Below are 20,897 nucleotides of genomic sequence, written 5' to 3'. Positions count from 1 at the left end.
CAAACCGAGGTCAGCCGGGCGGCTTCGGCGTTTGGGAAGGAGCCCCGGCCCGGCCCCGCCGCGTGCAATGGATTGAGGCGAGCCCGGCTGCGCCCCGAGCCCGGCCCCCGCCCGCAGCCCCCGTCGATGCGATGGGAAATCGGGGGCTCTTCTGCACCCTCTGTTACCTGACGCTCAACGCGCCCCTGCTGCTCATCGTCACCGGTGAGTGGGAAGCTGCCGCCGCCCCGCGCACACCTTGCTGCTGGGGCTGCGGTGCGGGCGCGGCGGGGCTCGCCGCCCAGCTCCGGCCGCTCGCCGCTGTGGCGGTGCTGGTGGCCGGGGGCCCGGAGCGCTGCCCGCGGCGGGCGCTTGGCGGAACAAGGCGGCACTGTTGGGGCCGCAGCTGCCGGCGGCGCGGGGCGGGACGGGACGGGCCCGCGTCGGGCCCGGGGGGGTGGGCGGCGGGACGCTGGTGCCCTTGTGTCCACCCAGGGCTTTCCTGGGGGATGGGGGGGGGGGGGGGGGGGGGGGGGGGTGTTTAAGGTCCTCTGCGAACTTTCCCTTCCCGCTGGGCCCGCGGCCCCCAGCTGCGGGGTGGTGCGGACCGGCTCTGCCCTGCCCCGGGCGGCAGTCCTGGGCGCTCCGCGGGAGCCCGCGGCTCGGTCAGGCTTCACCCCTGAGCCGGGGAGGCTCACGCTACGCTGAAAAGGACTGATCTTGTCTGTTAACCTCTGCCGTTAACCAGCCCTCGTAACTCTGTCTTCCCCTCCCAGCTACCTTTACTGAAGTTCCCAAAGATGTGACTGTTAGGGAGGGAGATGATATTGAGATGCCTTGTGCTTTCCGAGCCAGCGGATCCACCTCTTACTCCTTGGAAATCCAGTGGTGGTACCTTAAAGAACCAGCCAGAGAACTTGCACACGAACTAGCCATCAGTGTCCCCGGCAGCAGGAGCAAGGTAATACAGTGCTATGGAGATGTATCTATTCATCGAGTGCAGCGTGCTCAGAGGGTGATGAAAATAAACTCGGCAGTCCCAGAGAGGAGAGCTCTTCCTCCACCCAGTGCCAGCGAGTGGTGGGAAGCACTGGCATCCCTGGGCCCTCCTTGGGACAGAGGAGGACGGGGCGTGCACTATGGAGGACTTCACCTCAGGAAAAAATATTGGTGCTGTAAGGATTGTAAATAGAAAATGATAAGTGCCCCACTGCAAAATCGACAATGAGGACCCGGGAGAGGCAGTTGAAAATAGCTGTAGTCTGAAGCAGGGACAAGCGAAAACCAGTGCTTCTGTGAGCTGAGCTAGGAATCCTCGTAAAAGCTGGGAGAGCCCCTGTTTGCTCTCTGGTAGAGCAGAGAAAGGCATGAAGGATATACCTCTCTCTGTGGTGTGTTAAGTACATATCAATCTGCATATACAAATGCACAGTTCCTTGGGGTGCCTGTACACACCTGTGTCCGTATCTGGAGCTCAGCAAGACATTTTCACACAGCTGGATGAAGTAATTGAAATGCATGAAGTGGAGTTAAATATTGTGTGTCCTTTCCCCTCCCCCTAGCAAGCCGCCTGGCGTGAGAGTAGGCTCTAGTATAAATTTTTCAGCTGCATTTTCCCAACATAAGCCAGTTCATTCTGCAGCCTCCCCCACCCAGTGCAAGACATTTTGCTGGTGCCAAACGGGGCTGTACAAGGAGTGGGGCGAAGCAGGATTTCCAGGCTGTGTTACTCTCCTGCGTCGAGCACGTCATCCTCCCCAGCCCCCTGGCCCCCGTGCCGGCAGGGTGCCCCGCAGCAGCCTCCGTGCCCGTGCCAGCTCCCCTCTCTGTGGCACGCTTGTTTTCCTGCAGAGCTCAAATAGAGATGCAAAGCATATAGACTCTGAGCTAATGCGATGCCGCCTAGCTGGGGAAAGTGTAAGTCAGTTGTCAGACAGGGAAATAAATCGCTCGGATTTAAATGTCTTCTTTAACCTTATGTAAAAACCGTGAGTTGTTTTTACAATAAACGATGACAGGGCATGCCTGGAGAATGATGACCGTCTCCCTGGGAGGCGCATCAGCGAGATCTGAGGCATCACTTAGGTTTACAGTAGTTGGCTGGAGACGAAAAAAATAACCAAGTACAAAACCTGCTGAGCGATACCTGCTCCCAGGATGTTTTGGGACCAAAGCTCTGCCCGGAATAGTGTGGGATGCAGCCTGCCCAAGCACTTCGCCACTGTGCTAACGCTGCTGGTAAAACGCCTTCCCCGGTGTTTGTCAGTGACCGCGAGCGGCACAGCGTGCGGCAGGCGTTTCTTTGGCTGCTGTTGGCGCCCGTGGTGAAGGCAGCGCTTCCGAGGGCAGTGCAGGAGCTTTGCCAGCACGGTCCCCCGGGCTGAGCACTGCCGTGCTGCCTGCCCCGTGGCTGGGGAACAGCCCCCGGCCACACACACGGGCTGCGGGAGCGGCAAGCGGAGAAGGTGGCATCTGTCCGTGCGCTGGGCTGGGAATACGAGCGTCTGGTTGATGTGCTGGCAGAGCCGAGTCTAATCTCCCTGTTTTCTGTTCTTTCAGGTAACAAATAAGGATGCCACCAAAATCAGCGTAAGTGCGGCTCCAGCTGGGTGGTGCGCACCCCTCCTCCCGTACGCAGGGCCTCACTGCATGCCCCCCCCCGCCCCTGCCCGCCACAGCCCCGCTGCCGCAGCCGGCGGTGGGCACGCTTCCCTCCCGCCGCCCTGCCTGCGCACCCAGGGGAGGCGACGCCTGCCCTGCTGCCCGCCCTCGGCCGGGCTGATCAGCCGAGACGCCCGCGTTATTCCCTGCGCCCCGCAAACCCCGCTCGCTTCTCCCCCTGTCCCGCCGCTGCGGCGCGGGGTCGCCTCTCCGCGGGGCTGGGGCGTGGCCTGCGCCGGGCCTCTCCGGGCTCTCGGCTGCGGGGCGGAGACCCCCGGGGTGCGGGGTGCTCCGTGGGGGCTGGCACGCGGGGCGGCTGCGGGGCTCCGTGCGGGGCTGGACGGTGGGAGAGGGGACCCCCGGGCTAGGGGCGGGCACGCGGGGGGGGCCGGCAGAGCGCTAGCGGGGGCGATGGGGAGCAGGGGCCGCTGCTGGATGGGCCCGTGGGACCGCGAAGCGGGGCTTTAACAGCCAGGTGCGGGGCTTAAACGCCCGGCGCGCTCGGTCTGGGGCGGAATCAGCCCCGGTTCGGTGCTCTGCGCGGCGCGGGACGCGTAGCCGGGGCGAGAGCGGGCGGTGCCGGGGCTGCACCGAGGAGAGCGGGGGGGCTGCCGGGGCAGGGAAGGGGCCGGCGGCCGCTGCTGAGGCGGCGCGCGGCGGCGCGCTCTCTTACAGACGGTCCGCGTCCAGGGCAACGACATCTCGCACCGGCTGCGGCTCTCGGGGGTGCGGCGGCAGGACGAGGGCGTCTACGAGTGCCGCGTGGCGGACTACGGCGACGACGAGACGCAGGAGCACAAGGCCCAGGCGCTGCTGCGCGTCCTCTCCCGCTTCGCGCCGCCCGACGTGCAGGCGGCCGAGGCGGTCTCGCACATCCAGAGCGGCGCGGCCCCGCGCCGCCACGGCCCCGCCGCCCGGCCCACGCCGCCGCCCGGGCCCGGCAAGCGCCCGCCGCCGCCCCCCACCGCCGAGGGCGGTGCCGCCGCCGCCAGCGCCACTGCCACCGCCGCGGCCGCTGCCTCCTCGGCCTCGCCGCCGCCCGGGCAGGCCGCCATCCTCCGCCAGCAGCACGGGTCAGGTAGGGCGCGGGGCGCGTGTGGGGGGCTCTCCCCTCCCCTCCTCTCCCTTCCCCCTCCCCTCCCCGCCCGGCCGCGGCTCCCCCAGCCCCGGTGCTGGGCTCGGAGCCGGGCACCCGACGCCGCTCTGTGGCGGGCGGGGCTGTCGCCGCGGTGCCGACGCGCGGTGCTCGCACCCCGGCGGCGAGCAGGTGCGCGGTGAGGCCGGGGCCGGCGCTCCGCAGGCTCCTTGCCAGAGGCTGGCGGCGGGCCGGGAGCAGGGCTGGGCCCCGCTGCCTGTCGGCAGGTGCCGCGGCGGGCCCCGCTCTCGCAGTCCCCCGGGCAGCCCTTGGGCCGTGGCGCCCTGCACAGCCGTTGCAGCCCGGAGGGAGGAAGGGCCGTGGCTCTGCTCAGGGGTTGAGATCGGCGGGCGGTCACAGGGCCGGCTGCCCTGGGCGGGCGTGGGGCCCGTGCGGAGCGGGAAGGGAAATGTCAACTGCTGCGTGATGAGCTCCACGTCGGAATTACTGGCGGGGTGAGAGCTGAAGATACTACACTCTATAATGGTCTGCAAATGTAAACATTGCGCTAATACTGATTGTCTATCAGCTAATACTGTATTAACTGATTAATGCCACATTACCATATTACGGTTCTCTGAAGAAGGACATTGTAAACCTTTATTTACACTAATGACAGCAAAGTCTGGGACAAAGAACAGTCTTAAATCTGCTTTGCAAAGGTGTTTCAAGCTATGTGGTGCTGCTCTGGCTGGGCTTTAGCTCCCCTCTCAGCCACTGTCACTTAACTGGTATTGAACAAATGTCCCTGCCGAGTTATCTATGGGAGAAGGGCAACAATTTTGTGCCACGGACTGTGCAGGGAAAGCCCTGAGCTCCCCTCTCTGCTGAGTCTCTGCTGACGCAGTTTCATAATCCTCACGCAGGAATGTTCACACTTCATCTGGGTACCTCTTCATGCTCTCCGGGCAAATGGTTGCGGGTTTTGGCTCACAGTAGTGGAAATTGGTTGTATATGGGTCACTGTGACCTGCTAGTGCTTTACAGGTGCTGTGTTTTTCTCTGGCTATTACCTTTGGCTGTTTTCTGAGTAATTTAGTTTCTTTCTCATGTAGAAATATGTGTGAAGAGTAGGTTTTGCTCCTTATCGTTCATAAGAGTAAGCTGGCTGTTTATTGGTGTCTAGTAGAAGACAAATTGATAATTCCTGAGGTCTAATGACAGGAGCCTGTGGGCATATAAAAAAGTTCAGTTTGCTTTTGCTGAATTCACTGACCACAAGAAATCAAACCTAACACTATAATGCCCACGATCGGTTCTTTTTCTGTTGGAAATACCTGCTTTCCTCCTAGGAGCCGTGGGCTGGCAGTTGTTTTTGTGTTTCCTCTTTCCACTCCCCCACAGCGAGAATTCTTGCAGTGTTTTCCATAGAAGTTAGGTTTAGGATTTGCAGCACTGCGCACCCTGCCCACTGAACCCCAAGCTTACGTGGTGCATATGAACTAAAACCAGGACGAGGGAAGTGCAGTGGGCTCAGTTCCATCTCAACAGATGGAGTGAGTGTGTGCTGCCAAGAGAGCATGTCACACATGTCTGTTAGGGCAGGACCCCCTGCCCAGGTCATCTAAACTGCTGTCTGTCCTGATTTTTCATGTCTGTGGTTTAGGGATGTGGCACTGCCTCATCATTTCGAGGCTGGAATAAATTCTGAAAATAAAATACAAGCATTGTGGCTAGCAGTGGAGATAATGGAATTATTTAAATCAGTGAAAAAGGTAGTGGAATGTACAAAAATAGTTTCTGGGGATCTCCAGATGGAGACTGATACTAAGAGGGCTACAAAATAGTCTAAACCAAAATTTCCTGCTGTGACATCTGTCCTGTGCACACTGGTGTCTGTGAACAGTGCCACTCCATGGCAGTTTCCGCTCTGGGAGAAAGCTGAAGTCAGCGTCGAGAGCACAGGGCTCCTGTTCTTGGTCATAGTACTGGCTTGGTAAGGTATAACCCGGCAACTGCTTCTGTATCCATATGAGGGAGGCATCTGTTTTTGTATTTTGGTGTGGTCCTCTGTAAAAATAATGTCTTTTTACTCTGCTTGTATCAAGGCCCCCGGAATAACAGGCTTCTACTTGGTTTACTGTAATTTCCATACCTGTGGCAGTTTGGAGCTGCCTGTAATGGCTTACCAATAAAATGCAGCCACAGTGTGGCTCAGGAGATCGCAGCTGAAAGACGTGGCCCTCGAAGTTCCTGCTTCAGGTGCTTTCTGGAGCAGAACTGTCTGAGACTTCTTACCGCAGCATGTCTCTTTGGTTGCTTTTGTGAAGCAGGTGGCTGGTTGCTGTCCCGGTCCCCATCACTGGGGTGTTTTAGAAGGGTTGTCTGGGCCAGGCACTTAGTTTGAAGCAGAGAGAGACAGCGTGGTCTGGAGGCAAGAAACGGATTGATCTCCCCTAGACATCAAGCATTGCTCCCTACCCAGGACAAAGACATGATAAAATACTAACGTGGAAGTCAGCGTGATGAGGACTTGAAGGGATATTGCCTGCTTTGGTGAGGAAATTGAAGACTCGCGTCTCCAGTGCTGTCACTTGGGTTGGATAAGCACTAAACTTTATTCAAAATGTCTGAAAAGAAAATGGCATCACTGAGCTTTGGAGTGTCCCATTTGTATGTTAAAGTGGTGTTCTTCAGAGCTATTTTAGGTACAGTAATTATTTTTCTCTGTAAAGAATGCAGTCTCTTTGTAGGAAATCCTTTTTTTTTTTTTTCCCTCTTCTGTAAACTAGATGCCTTGTTTCAAGTCCACCCCCTCAAGGCAGTTTCTTAGCTGGTTGTCCACGCAGTAGGGCCATCAAGTCGAACCAAATCTTTCTTCACACAGGGTGTATAACACTGCAGGACCCAACCCTGTGTTGCTGTATGAATTATATATATGCATAGTACCATAATACAGATGCCTCATTATCCTATTTCAAGCTCTGTATCACACATACAGATAAGTACTTGCACCAAATCTGTGTGTAATAATTGAATCATCTAATACATTTACTCTCAAAAGCCTTTAGCATTTGTCTTTTCATTGTACACAGGGATAGCTCCTCTGTATAAAAGCAGAAATGTGCTCAGACAATGAATTTGCCATCAGTGATTAAGAAACACTCTCGTTTAATACACTGAAGAGCTCTGCCTAAAGGCTGATGGCATGGCACTAGCCACAGTGTCCTGCATGAATTGGGTTCTAATCCTATTTTCCTTGCAATAGAAATCTTCCCAATACATTCAGTGTAGTAAGATAGGGCTTCTATGTGCTCGTATTCCAATAAATGTGATTATAGATCAAATGCTGCTTTCAGATGTGCCTGCAGGGCTCTTGTTGTCTTCGGTTGGAGTCCCAGTCGTGCACCATGGAAAAATGTGATTCTTTACATCTTGTAGTTGAACTGAAACATGAACTTATTAGAATAAATGTGTCTGTTACTGAGATTCTGTAAAGAGCATAGAGTCTCATCTGGTATCTCAACCAGGTATAAACAAAATCCATAGTTTTGGACATGTTATCTGAAATAGCATTTGGTAGAAATTTATGATCAATGTCGTAGTATATAAGGGAATAGATCCAATGTAACAGAAAAACTGCCCAATATGCCAGAAATATTAGCTCCTCAAACAGAATTTTATTGGTAATGTTTAAACTACCATATAAAAACTTAGTGCTGTGGTCTCACGAGAGTGAAAAAGATCACTGCATGTCTGCCGGTAAGGTAGGCTGAAGTGGAAACTGAGAACATGTTACTTAGGCTGCAAGGAGGCAAAGATCAGCTGGTAAGATCATTGGGTTTAATACTGTCAGAGAAGGAGTTGTTGTCTGTATGGTTATGAACGACAGTGCTGTTTAGCTTTGAGTTTAAATACTTCTGTGCAAGTGGAATCTTTTGCTGTAGGAAAAAAAAAAACCGGGGTGCGTAAGCGAGAGAGCGCATATAGTGTTAATGTGTGTGTTCCTAGCTTTCAGTGGGTGAGTAGGGGGGACATGGGAGCCTCACTGAGCGAGAGACGCAGTGTCTCGGTCCCAGAAAGTTTGTAGTCCAAACGGATCAGACGGACAAATGGTAGGAGGAGTGATGACCGACTTTGAGTGTGTGGCAGCTGTGAAATTAAATACGAAAACTTAATTTCAGATCTCTCAAATTTAAGTCCAGTGCCTTAGTCATGAGACTAACTTTGTTATCTGATAGGTGAAGTAATAAACAAGGATCTTCATGCTGACCTTCTGGGAGGCAAATTGGATGTATTACATCCTACCAAATGGTCTCCAAAAGGAGTGCCTGTGTACTGGCTTGGGGGCAATTTTTAGTTTAACTTCTGAGCAGAATGTAGATCAGACATTGCAGCTTTCAAATTCCCTTTTATTTGTTTGATCTCTAGCCTCACAACTCTGAAGTGAAAGCTTTAAATAAAATAAACAAAGATGGGAGTGTGAAACAAGAAACTGTGCTTCATTATGCTTAGAGTGCTCTGGGAAGGACACAGAGAGACTCATGCGTTATGCAGAGATGAAGTGTTCACAGCAAGGAAGAAAATAAGTCTTCACGCCTATCCCCCTCTCCCCCCCACAAAGCCTTTAATGCGTGAGGCAGAAGGAAGTCTGCCTGTGGGCTGCATGGCCGGAGATAATGAAGCACCAGGTCCCAATTCTGCAGTCTCTGTGCGTGTGCAGCTCCCGGTGATGCTCCTAAGAGCAGTACATGCACAAAGTCAAGCTGTGGCAACCTACCTGGAGGCAGGAGGCCATGTGGAAACATGTTAGATCTCCACCATGCACTGGGAAGTAAAAGGTATTTATTTGTAGCTTAGAGACAGGAAGGTAAATGAACACCCTGTTTTCTTGAGCGTAAGGAGCTGTGGCTGGTTAGAGGGCCTCTGTCTGGAGTGGCTGTGGTTGAGTTTGGATTAACTGTGGGAAGGGTTTGGGTCCAGGGCTCTCCTGGCTTTGTCAGAATTTGAATGACTCTGCGTGCTCGTTGGAGAAACAGCCCGTGGAGCTCGTTTATCTTTGGTAGGTGAACATTACATGAAATGGCAAGAAAGGAAAGTCTCTCCATGCTGCTGTTCAGCTTAGGCTCCCTGCTTTTCCAGCTTGGTCATGTCTGGGTCTGCTTCACTCCTCCTGTGCCTTTTTTGAGACCGTATATGAGCTCACACTCAGTTGTTATTTGTAGTTAAATGCAACCTGGGTCACATCACATTTTCCTTTACATTAAATAAAGTAGTGAGACAGAGGTCATAGCTGAATTATCAGGCTGACCTCCTAAATGTCACTGGATAATAAACATGCAAAAAGAATTCTCATTAAATACACATCACTAGCACTTTAATATCTAGGCAAATTAGGCTGCTTTGGGGACAAGTGAGGTCAAATATCTTCTTTTGTCTGCGTGTAATACGGATTAATTCTCGAACTGGACAAAAGCACGAACTGCAGTACTGTGTCACCTCATTACCTAGGGCAGAAACAAGCTGTGCCAGAGTGTTTTTGTACTGTGGAAATGCAATTTATTTGAGTAACCTCCTTTCAGTGGTTCTTGCTTGTTCCCCGGAGGACAGACAAAACTGTACTAACCTAGTCTAAAGCCTGTGCAGTGTCCTTGCAGAAATGTGAATATTATTTGAACTTCTTTAATATCTTCAGGTTATAGATGAAAAAATGTTTTTAAAAAATGTTACTGAACACAATGAAAGGGATAGTCCAGGTCTTTCTAATGAATGTGAAAGCTGTATCTAACGCTGGTCTAGATTTCTATATGCGATTGATTAATTAGTGAGTGAAAATTGAGGGAAGACTGAGCGCACCCATGTGTTTTTTTGCATGAATAAACAGCATTTTGGACAGGAATGTACATACACTGCTAGTTCTTTATGGAGGGTTTCAAAAGATACTTTGTAAAATGGAGTCTTAGTTTGCAGTACCAGCTGACTTACAAGAGGCAGGTAATTGTTACGCATTCCCCACCTCTGCTGTACTGATGCAGCTTTACTGGTGTAGAAAGTAAAACTTGAACTGTGCGGTGAATTTTATAGATTGCTGATACTTAAAATGGTCTACTTAACAATCATAGCACAAAGAAATGTCAAGATGATCTTAACTGGTACTGGTTTTGAGAAGGACATTAATAGTGGTAGTCTGTAGTTGGAAAGCAAACATGAAGTAGGATCTGCCGGGAAATGAATCTTATAGTAGTTCTGTAAAGAAATGTTTCTTCTTTACGTAACAGAGCCTGACAGGACTGTGCTGGTAATGAAAGGGATTTGTTTTGGGTTTTGATTTAGCTTTGCTAAAGCAGAGAGAATGCTGGCAGGTTCCCTGTTGCTGTTTATTATGTGTTTTTTAAAATTAGATAATGGCAGAGCAGTCCCATATGTCAATAATAAACCGTTCAAGTAGGTTTGTATTGGAAAAAATGGGGTTGTCAGCAGAATGGTATTATTTGTCACAACAGCGGTTAACAACTGAGTATTTTATATTGCTAGGCTGTTATCAGTTGGGAGGCAATTTTATTAGCTGGAAAGAAGAGCAGTTTGGCAGAGCAGCAACTGTGCTCTGTGGAGAAGTCAGTGTGATGGCAGTGCACAGGTCATTGTGCCACGGCTGGAGAAGGGAGCTGTGCTAATGAAGCTGACGGAGGGTGTCGCGTAGTTGCCGTAAGACGGGGTCTTACCCTGCATTTGCATGGCTGTGGCTAGGAAGCGGCGCGTCCCTGCTGTGTGTGCTAGGAGTGGCTGCTAACTGCAGAGTGGGGCAGGGCTCAGTAAGTCCTGTAATGGACATCGTCCACCGTGTCTGTCGTTTTGTGGGTCATGTGTAAAATTCGCCAAACTGCTATAATTAGAACTACTTCACTACTTTATAAATTTTAAAATCAGCATTCTAATCTGAATCCCTCTCACGCCAGGGAGCGGGAGATTTCACATGTAAAGAGGGCAATGAGGAATATCCCATGTCGACAGTTTTTCCAAATAACCCCTCGCTGGCTTATTCTGTAAAGTTTGATGTCCCTTAAATCTAGGGCACGGCAATGTCTTTAGCTGATATATAGAAAGTATCGATCTTTGGAAAGGTTTGGGGGGGGGTTCTGTGTGTTTATGGGTCAACACCAAAACGTCACCGTTTCTTTATAGCAAAAAGGTGACTCCTTCTTTATGTAAATCATAGGCTCTGCTTTCTTTCAGGCCCATGCTCTCAATACAGCCATTTTCCTTGTATCATCATGTATGCTGCTAATGCACTTAGCTCTGTTCTTCAAGTATGGACAGGATAGGGTTATTTTTCAAACAAATCCTTAGATAATCTGCACTCGATCTGCTTAACTTCAGTAATTCTGGTTGGAGTGATAATTACATCTACATTGGCAGCTTGCTCCTAATCCCGATCAAGTCAAAAATACTCTTTAGACAGTGAAGTGAGAACTGCAGTGTCTTGTTCTTTACTTCTGGGTTGCAAATACTTACAGCTTCTGTCAATTACAGAATGTGAAATCTGGGGTTCCGCCCAGTGTGACTTCTATTGCAAGTGTTTTCCTAGAGTGTCGACTTAAGGAATCGTGTGACCATATCTAGCTTGCCTGCTTTCTGCAATGTGGCTTTTTAGTCCTCCTGCTTATAATGAAAAACTTGAGAATATGGCCCAGACTCACTTCAAAGCTCAGTAACTGAAACCCCGCTACCAGTATTCTTCATTGCCTCACAGTGTGGTTGGTTGGAGTTGTGCTTTTTGCTGTTTGTGTGCACCAGTACGCTGTGGACTTGCTCACATAGTACTACTGAAGAAGGACATGTAGTCTGGATGCTCATTTACCACCTGAACTACCACTAATGTAGTTATTTTTCTGTATGTTGTAGTTCAAAATTCATTTTCCAGCAAATCACATTATAGAGAATTTCGTATCTCTCATTATTCAAATGTCAAGGAGTGAATTAATGGTGCTGGATTTTTGTTAAGTTAGTTTTAGATCACAGAACTGCAGAAAATTCTCGAAATGAAATAAATCCATAGTTGCTTGTTTTGGGTCTCTTTAATGAGATAACTGATGAGAAGAGATCATCTCGCAGATAGCAAAGCAAAAATCTGTTTATGGGAATATACTGCAAAATAGAGACCGGCTGCAGGGCTCAGAAGAGGAAAGTTATTGGCTGATTTAAATGCAGAACAATGTAAAGTATCTAAGCTGTATAATCTATACAGAATGAATGACTCTCTTTAGGTATTCGGGATATATTCCTGTTCTACATTGACCCTGTCTATAGCAGTGTTTCCTTTTGGAGGTTGTTATAAATGAGTGTTGGTGTTTTCTTGATGTTTTTCCTTACTTTCTCCCAAGAGTGGATATTTGGAGGGGCTGGGTGGTTTCTTTGGCTGTCTCCAGTTGAGGACAGATCCCAAGAGCAGCCGCCCAAGGGCTTGGCTCCATGTGACTTGGCTGAGCTGCTGCTCTGCCGGGCTTTCCAGGGACACCACCTTCTCTCAATACAGCAGTTTTCATAGTCAAATGTGGTGCCTAGAAAGGGAGTGAGGCTTTCAGTAGGGCTGCTGACTGCTCTGTACGTATTTGGCTACCACAGAAGGCAAGTGGGCATATATTGAGGGAAAATGCTCCAACTGTTCCCTGTATTGTGTGTCCCTACTTCCTGTAACTGTAGTTACAAGAGAGATGAGTTTTTTGGCAGCCTGTTGACAATTAAGCTGCATATTTTTCTGGTAATCTTAGAAGTAGAAATATATTTGATAAAGGTACAACTATTTCTTTGTCCCTACCTGATATGCACTTCCATACATTCATCAAATCCACTAGTTTAACTACCCCTCTTTCTGTTTGTTAGTAGCTGTGTTTAATACAAAAATGTCTTGCCGCACAGACCCACAGCAACTGTCGAACTGGATCAGATCAATCGTCTGTCTAATCCTATGTCTTATGTCTAATAATGTTCCTAAGATCTAGGAGAAGGAGGAAAGAGCCTCCACTGAGGGTAATCGAACACTTGACTGATCTGTGTACCATATGCATGTTTGGAAGGGATTGTCAGTCCTAATATTGTGAGAACAATTTGGCCTTAATGAGTCTCAGCTGAAATGAGCTCTAATGTGATCAGAAATCTACCACAATAATTGCAAGTGCTTTAAGAAAGATATACCCAACTCCTCTACGAATTCCTGCATCTGTTCTGCCCCACAGGCACTCACACAGATTGGCTTCCAGCAAAGCACTGCAGTACTTCAGAAAATCGACACTGCGGAAGGAATCGTTTCTTAGCTTCATATCAGCACCAAACTTTTCTTTCTGCATCATTTCCTTGCATGACTGCCTCTCCTTGCCATCCAATTTCTTTGTTTTCTAATCTGTCCATAACTATATGATCTACGTGACCCGTTTTTCATAGAATATGCTAAAACAGGGGCTTCACCGTATGCAGGAGTCGTTAGCCATGTTGTAGTTTCCTTTCTCAAAGTGGGGGTTAAGCATGTTGGTTGAAATGCTCAGGGAGCTGGAAGGTGCTGCTTCTCAAGAAAACAAGGTTCCACTGGTCTTCTTAACAGTGCCTTCATGCCCCTCAGTATGCCGCTAATTCCCATGCCTTCCCGCTATCCATGCTGTGGATTACCACTAAAACACCACGGTCTTCCATCCTGGATGGGCTTTTCCAGATGTGACATTAAGAACAATCAAAATTAAGAACCAGGCTGCTACAAAGAATTGTTCTCAAATATACATACTTACTTTGCTACCTGTGCTGGAAGCTGGCGTTGTGCTGTCCTGTGTGCAGCAGCCTCTGCAGAGTTACCAAGACTTACGTTCTACCTCGCCTGTGTGTTCGGTCACGAGTTCAGCCCAGCACATAAATAGATGCAGGTACGGGCAAGTCAAACGCGGTCATTTCAGGAGTGCTGAATACTCCAAGTGCAAATGGAATCTTATTTGAAATACTAAAACCTGTTCAGTTTCCAAGATCAGGATAGGAGTGGCTTTCAGTTACCCTTCTTACACGGTCTTTCGGCAATTCACTTGTAAATACAGGCCTGAACATAGCAGTGGATCTCTTAAGAGAGAAGGTGGACAACTAAAATGATGACAGTTTTACAAAACTCTGGCCAGTGCCTTCTGCCCAGTAAAACTGGTTTGGGTGTCCTGGAGAGTTTGAGGCTACGGTGTGAATAAGGGAAGTGAAAGGTGGGTATTTTCAAGAAGAGTGTGGAGGGTAATTATGATAGTTTCACCCAGCTGTGTGAGAAGATTTACTCTTGACTTTAAGAACCGTGATGACGTGAATGAAGGAAGAAAGCAGGATCCCTAGCTGACACTTGTATGATTGTGTAGAAATAAATATGTGCTGACTTCTGTGAGGCTTTTTTGAGATGAGTTATGGAAAGCCGTTCCAAAATTCAGCGAATCATAAATAAAAATGAGTAGTGGGTAGAAAACTAATTTTGTCATCATGCCTTCTAGGCAACTTCAGTGGTGAGCAGATCCCATGCAGTTGCTTATAAGTATGTGGGAAGTCACCATTGCCAAAATGAGCAACACCAAAAGGCAGCTGGGGAGCTGGTTCTGGTTGTGCCTAGGCATGATGATCCACAGCCAGCTGAAAGCCAGGAACACTGGGGGCTCCACAGCTCTGTATTTTTACAGAGATTTCCATTGCACCACATCCTTCTTTTACCAAGAGCAGCTCGCGTTACATGCAGTGCTCTGGGGTTTAGCTGGGAGAGGGTGCTAAAGTTAGCACAGGCTCTGGACACACTTCTGCACACCATCCTGGAGAATCAGCACTTGGTGCGGAGTAGAAAGTTTAGGGCACCAGTTACAAGCCTTTAAAAAAAAACGTGATAGCAAAATGCAGTGTGTGGATTGTGCCGCAAGTATTTCAGAGTGGAAGAAGGACATATGCAGCTTAGAAGATCATGTCTCAGATTGTGGAGTAATTCTAATGTGGTGCAGCTTATTATCTCTTCAGTAAGTGCATAGGGACTTTAGTGCCTTTCTAATTAAAAACTTCTAAGAAGCTCTTAGATCTGAAGTTTGGTAAATTCCCTTCAATTCAGTGGAACTGCTCCAAATGCATGTCAGCGAGAAAGAACTTGTTGTATCTAGGAGGTTATTGCCTGTAATGATCCCTGACCAACAACCCATATAAAACCCTATTTTTTCCATAGATAAAAGATCGTAGGAGCAGTTTCTCCAAGAATATGTCTCCAGCACAGTCTAAAGTTTCTGGCCTGAGAGAATAAATCCATCTGTGTGGTCAGTTTGATCCCTCACCTCCTAATGAAATGCCAGGTTTGAGAGTTCTAATTGCACGTTGTTCTGCGCAGAGACAGGCTGAGGCCAACAGGTCACTGCGTAAAAGCCGGTGATACTGCCAGCCGCGGTCCCAGCTCCATCGTGAACAGGCAGTCAGATTTTAGATGTTACCTCATCTTTCAAGGAAAATAAGCTACCAATGTCTTTCAGCTTTTTATTATATGGGTCACTGCATTTTACCACCATCTCGGAAAGAAACATCAAGGGACTTTTCAGATTCTTTCTAGGAAGAAAAATAGGAGACTGCTAGAAACCCCGTTTTTTGGCCATTGGTTAAATATAGCTTGCAAAAGAATCATCCCATGTTTTCCATGTGTCACAAGTCACTCGGTTAATTAATGTTCATTTTCAATTGGATGAACTGTTTTAAGTCAAACTGTGATGAATGCTGGCACAAAACAAATTATTAAATAGAAAACTACAGTAAAACATTATTATGTTGTAAATTGAAGAATGAGTGATGCGAGAGAGCAATTACACCATATGCGAACAGAACAATTTGTTCCTGTTCTGCTTAGTGGTAGACTTTCCCATTTAGCTGTGTGCATATAAATAATTTAAAGGCAAAACTGTAAATCTATGTAGTAATAAATAAGTTTACAATAACAAAACATTAAATGAATATTCAAAATATAAATGAAATGTTTTCTTGTAAGTGTCTGTAGTTTGTAAGTAACTGTGTACTCGTGATTTAAAGCCTCTGTGTAGAAACTCTGTTCTCAAATTGACCTGGGTCAATTGCATGTGCAGATCCTAGTGGTCAAGACCAGGTTCTGTTTGTTTACAGCTACAAATGTAGCCAGTTACAAAGTAAAAGTTAAGACTTCCACTAGTGCAGTAAAAGCAGAGTTAAGGACACTAAGTCCAGCTTGTTTATAAACAATACTACCTATAATGAAAAGGGTTTGGGTTAACTAAACAGGGAGAAATTACTGGAAAGTGTGTTTCTGGTCTGCTGTGTTCAGAGGGAGGTGAGAATTCTGAAATTCTGTGTATCTGCTTCTACTGCCTGAAGTCTTACAGCAAAACAACACTGAGTCAGTATGAAAAAATAAGTTTGTATTTGGTGTTCAGTAAGAATAAATGCATGCAAATAGTTTTTTAAAAATATTTTTTATTTAACTGCTGAGATTCTGTTAACAGACAACTGACTCCTTGTCAAATTAAGAAGATGGAGAGTGTAAGTTAAAAACAATGGCAATTTCTAGAAGAGGAAAAGACAAAAAATTCGGACTGTTGCATTAATTCACAGTTCTGCACTGAGATTTAAACTAAAGCTACTACATAAAGGTCAAAAACTGGCATAGGAATGATCTTGGTAAGCAGGCACACAGCTGCTGCGGGGAGTTGTGACTAATGCTGCTTTCCATTCGGAACAGAAACAATCCTAACCTGGTGTCCTTCGCAGCCCTTCACTGTGATGGTTGTAAGAGCACTCAAGCTACCCGAGCCAGTTTCTCCAGGCTGAGTTCCGCAGCATTTCCAGGGGGATTCCCCCCATACAGAAGCACACCTTGCTTTTTGAGTAACTGGCAGCATCTCCTCAAACTCGAGTCCTATTCATTGAAAGAACAGGTTCAGCCCTGGCAGGGAAAAATGGGTTCTCAGTATCCTCCGGTTTGAGCATAATAAATACCCAAGGCCAGATCCTTACTGCAGGGGTGGGCAGGTGGGGAATGGGCAGAAATTTGGCACCTGTGAGCTGCACGTAGCTGCCCGGAGTGTCGGCTGCTGCCAAGCTGCCCTTGCTGTCCCCAGGCCCAGGGGATGGTGATAGCACATGGGGACCATCCTGGGCTGGCGTTCTCGCAACTGTGCCGTGTCCCAGAAGGGAGAAGAGCCATCTGACAGCTTGGAAGTGGGGATGGGCTGCCTGGAAGTATGGGTCCATTGTGCCAGTGACTGCAATTTGTGAGCAAGCACTCCATGTTCAGATACCACACAGCATGTCAGGCTCAGAGACGGACAGAAAATGGGTCCATCAGCCTTCCCTGTCAGCACACTGTTCTCTCTTGCTGGTGTAGGCATATTTCTTGTTAGGATTTTATCCTTGCTAAAACTGTAGGATGTAATGTATTTGTGAATTGGCTGTGTATTTTTAAGGGAGCGGCGGGACCTGCTGGAGGAGGGACGTCCCTGAGGCTGGGGAATGGCTGTCGCAGCCCTGTTTGCTCCCAGGCTGGCGCGTCTGGCAGGGTTGGCGTCAGCACGGGCAGGGCTCCCGCTGCCCTCACCCCCTCAGCGCAGGAAGGGGAATTGCCCACCCTGCCTGCAGGTCTCCACGCAGACCCTCCCTGCGCCTCGACCCTGCAGGGCTGGCTCCCAAGGCAAGGCTGCACTTGTGCACTCCAGTGTTGCTGCCGCAGAGCAGCACGAACGTGTGGGGCTGGCGATGGTCTGTCCCATGTGCTGGCTGGGAACCTGAGCTTTGGCCGATATTGTGCAGGGTCCTGCACGCACTTGAAGTGTCTTTTTGCAAGAATTTAATGAGTTACTCCATTAGCTACCTGAGTTAATTGTGTTTATTAATAATTTTCAGCTTTAAAAAGAACAAAAAATCCTGTATTCATCTTAATGCCTTGCTGTTGCTCTGTAGGCCGTCCTTAGCCACATGTTTGTGCATGCAAGGATTTAATTAAAACCTTAATAACTAAATAATCTCCACACAGCCTAGGTGTGTACGAGATAGCACTATGGGGACATTTCTTGAGTTCCTCAATTGCACACCACATTACTATGAACTATTTTTTTATATTGAATAATAATACTCTAGCTTTGCTGGTGAGGTATGTATAGATTAGGAGGCAGCCTGAACAGTGAGCCCAAGAGCAGTGGTTTGCTCAGGAACTGTTCGAGGTATTTCCTTTGATCATGGCACAGCTGAGAGAGACTCACATCTCCTAGAGACCAAGACTAAAGTACTTGCATTAGGGTGCCTGAAGTGAGTTTCCTAAATAGAAATGGCCTGATTCCTTTTCCAGAGATACTGAAGGCAAAAAACGCTTTTTTAAAGCTTTCACACTTTGCAAAGTGGCTCTGACAGTCACTTTTTTGGGTGGCTGTCAGTATTTTGGGCATCGATTACTCCTGTATGTGGAGTGTTCAGCACTGATGAAGCCACTCCCCGGGTGCCTCTGGGCACTCCGGCTGCAGGGCAAAGCTCCGGCTGGGCTCCTGCTTTTGCGTTCACCCCTGTGGAAATGTCCCATGGCCACATGAGACATCATCATGTTAGAGTGTGGGTGACAACTGCACCCACTAGTCCATGTCATGGCTTTGGAAAGGTGTCACCCGTGGCACTCGGGACCTAAGCAGCTGCTGCGGTGGACCTGTCCAGCCTTGTCTGCCCGGGCTCAGCAGGAGCGCGGGGAGGGAGAGGCAGCAAGCTCTGGCCCTGCAGCGATGCCGCAGGCTGCACCAGCGCAGCAGAACTTCTCCCTGGGAAGGGGCTGTTCCCACCCTTGCCAGGCAGCAGAGCAGGGACCCGTTTCAGGGATGGAGCAGCCTTCCCACACAAGGGCGAGCGGCTGGACCACAGGGGCACCCAGCAAATTCCTCTCTCTTTGGCACAGGTAACTAGAAAATAAAAAACCTGAACAGGTACCTTAGTGGAAGTGGATACAAGGCAGGGAAGCCTTGTGAGCTGCAGTATGGACATGGGTGCCACTTCACGCTGTGAGCAGAGGCATCGGTGTCTGCCCCTGCCCAGGGAGAGCTGCGTCCTCCCTTGACTGACGTAAGGTTGCAAGCACCAGCTTTCTCGTGATGGCACATCCGTAACTGCCCCTGCAGCCCTTTATCGTGCCACATAAGCTTACCTCACAGGAGCGGGAGCGGTCTTGCTCTCCCTGGGCTTGGACGAAATGACTGTAGCAGATGTGTTGCACATCTGACCTCTGTTTTTCTATAGCTCCTGTGCACATTTTTAATTTAAAACTCTGCTCTTTCCAATAAAAGGTAAAGAAGATGTCAAGGTCTTGCTGTTCCCATTCCAAATGAAATCGGTTCGTGTCCTGTTAATCAAGGAGTACAGGCGCAGCATTTGTCATTTCCCTTTAAAGTAATGGGTGGTTGATACCTGTCATTTCTTGAGAAACTATATACCACATTAAGGTGTATTTATAGAAATCTCAATTGCTGGTAACTTGGCTGAAGCCAAGTTTAGGCATACCATTAGTGATGCATAATGAAATGACCTAAGTGGAGTTAGATTTGGGAGGGGGAAGAGAAAGCTATTTGAGTTGGATAGCTTGAGGATGCTGTTTTACTATTAAAATTAAGCTTCTGACCCCTGGCTCTGAAGTGATAAAAATAAATCTTCCCATATTTCTCTTCTGCTTTTAATCTTCTGTATTGGAAAATATAGAGAGTAAAATCTCCTTCTCTCTCGTGTCTCTTTTCTAGGTACAGGACCTATTTATGCTACAGACCCACTCCTATATGTGTTCCTGTTAATACTGCATAAGCTTGTACATTTATTAGTAAACCACTGACGGACTACTTCCTGCACTCCTTCTCAGCCAAACAAAAAGGAACCTATTTAAAAACAGAACAAACCCCTGACAAAAAAATACCTACAGTTTTAAAGATGGACAGAAAGAGACTGAAAGAAGCATGATAAATTCTACATGGGGGGAAAAACATATTTTTGGGGATGCCACAAAAGTAAACCACATAGAATAATGCATCTAGTTTCCAGACTCTATGGTGTAAAGCCCTGCTCTATGCATCGCACCTATGATTTCTCTATTTTACTGTAATATTTTTTCTTTTCTAAACCTTCCCTCTGACTCTTCATTTTGCACGAACTGTTGAGCAGTTATCTTTATGACAATATGTAAAGATGTTGGGTCAAAGCCCTTCCTAAGAAAGGAAATATTTTTAGTAGATTATTGTGTTTAGGTTTTTTGGATTTACTTTTTCTTTTTTAATTAAATTATTTCTTTTGGAGACATTTTAATTAAAAAGGTACATCTTACCATAATTAATATTCACTGTCAATAATATTTATTTTTAAATGAAGATTGGAAACAAGGTAAGACATTTGTTTATAAACTGTATTGTATATTGCTGAATAACAGTTGAATAAAAAGATTTTGAAATAAAGTTTTTACAGATGTGTGTGTCTTTCCCGGTGTCCTGAAGCTCCCTGAGTAGGCTTCATGGCTGTGTCTGTTCCTTACCTTGTCACAGCACAGAGAACTGAGGAAAGGTGCATCACAAACAAAATAAAATTGAAATCAGTTATTTATGACACACCCCCATGTACTGGCAAACCCCACAACAGAATGTGCCGACAGCTACTCACAAGCTGTAGCTGTGCCCTCCTGCGATGACACCAGTTATCCCCGGACAGTTCACGCAAGATCCAGTCAGATGGACTGCGTGACAGTGTGGAGCACTCAAGGTAAGTTGCTTTGGTTTTCTCCAGGCCTCTATGAAAAAAGATGAATCAACCAGTGGAAAACAAAATTAATCAACCTGCAATGCTGTATTCCCCAGACCTGGTTCCAGTATTTGTTTAAAATACATTCAGATTTTTAAAATTACATAATTATGTCACTTGTCTTACCAAGTGAGCTTTCCTCTAATGAAGCAAAAGGCTTTTTTACAGTAAATACAGCAGTTATTTTTCTGTTCCAAAATGCTTGGGTTTTAAGTGTGATAATAGGGTGACTTGGTAAAGAAACACAAGCTTCTGTAGCTGAATTTAGTGAAGTGCTTTGAAATTTGCTCTGTCTGACTGTGATTCTTACCCTCTCATTTGCATAGCATTTTAGCAAGGACCTTAATTGTGGAAATGGCAAAGTGACAGCTACAGCGCC

General features: G+C 47.9%; 2 protein-coding genes across 13 annotated transcripts in view; one reads left to right on the top strand and one right to left on the bottom strand.

Annotated features, from left to right (window-relative positions):
• Nucleotides 1–18: 18 nt before the first annotated feature.
• VSTM2B (V-set and transmembrane domain containing 2B) lies at nucleotides 19–19,806 on the top strand. Its single transcript, XM_075433450.1, has 5 exons — nucleotides 19–204; nucleotides 756–940; nucleotides 2,539–2,568; nucleotides 3,316–3,718; nucleotides 19,477–19,806. Exons 1-5 carry the CDS (start codon nucleotides 132–134, stop codon nucleotides 19,563–19,565), a joined length of 780 nt encoding a protein of 259 aa, XP_075289565.1. The 5' UTR covers nucleotides 19–131; the 3' UTR covers nucleotides 19,566–19,806.
• Nucleotides 19,807–20,113: 307 nt separating this feature from the next.
• The window catches only part of LOC104338232 (protein C19orf12 homolog), a 64,273-nt gene continuing 63,489 nt past the window's right edge, over nucleotides 20,114–20,897 (bottom strand). For all 12 annotated transcript variants that reach the window (XR_012765304.1, XR_012765299.1, XR_012765303.1 and 9 more), the window contains 2 exons: nucleotides 20,381–20,507; nucleotides 20,114–20,274 (listed from right to left, as the gene is read on the bottom strand). The gene's annotated coding sequence lies outside the window, so the exon portion shown is untranslated. The remainder of the gene's footprint in view (nucleotides 20,275–20,380; nucleotides 20,508–20,897) is intronic.

Source organism: Opisthocomus hoazin, chromosome 12 (assembly GCF_030867145.1).
Source record: "Opisthocomus hoazin isolate bOpiHoa1 chromosome 12, bOpiHoa1.hap1, whole genome shotgun sequence".
In the NCBI taxonomy this organism is placed as follows: Eukaryota; Metazoa; Chordata; class Aves; order Opisthocomiformes; family Opisthocomidae; genus Opisthocomus; species Opisthocomus hoazin.
The sequence above is the reverse complement of the archived record's forward strand: the minus strand, read 5'-3'. Positions and strand labels throughout refer to the sequence as shown.

What these genes read in the sequence shown, in the direction of transcription:
- VSTM2B (XM_075433450.1), top strand. Translation starts at nt 132, where the DNA reads ATGGGAAATCGGGGGCTCTTCTGCACCCTCTGTTACCTGACGCTCAAC. An exon ending in CCTGCTGCTCATCGTCACCG is followed by an intron (nt 205 to 755) that starts GTGAGTGGGAAG and finishes TTCCCCTCCCAG; the next exon opens with CTACCTTTACTGAAGTTCCC. An exon ending in TCCCCGGCAGCAGGAGCAAG is followed by an intron (nt 941 to 2,538) that starts GTAATACAGTGC and finishes CTGTTCTTTCAG; the next exon opens with GTAACAAATAAGGATGCCAC.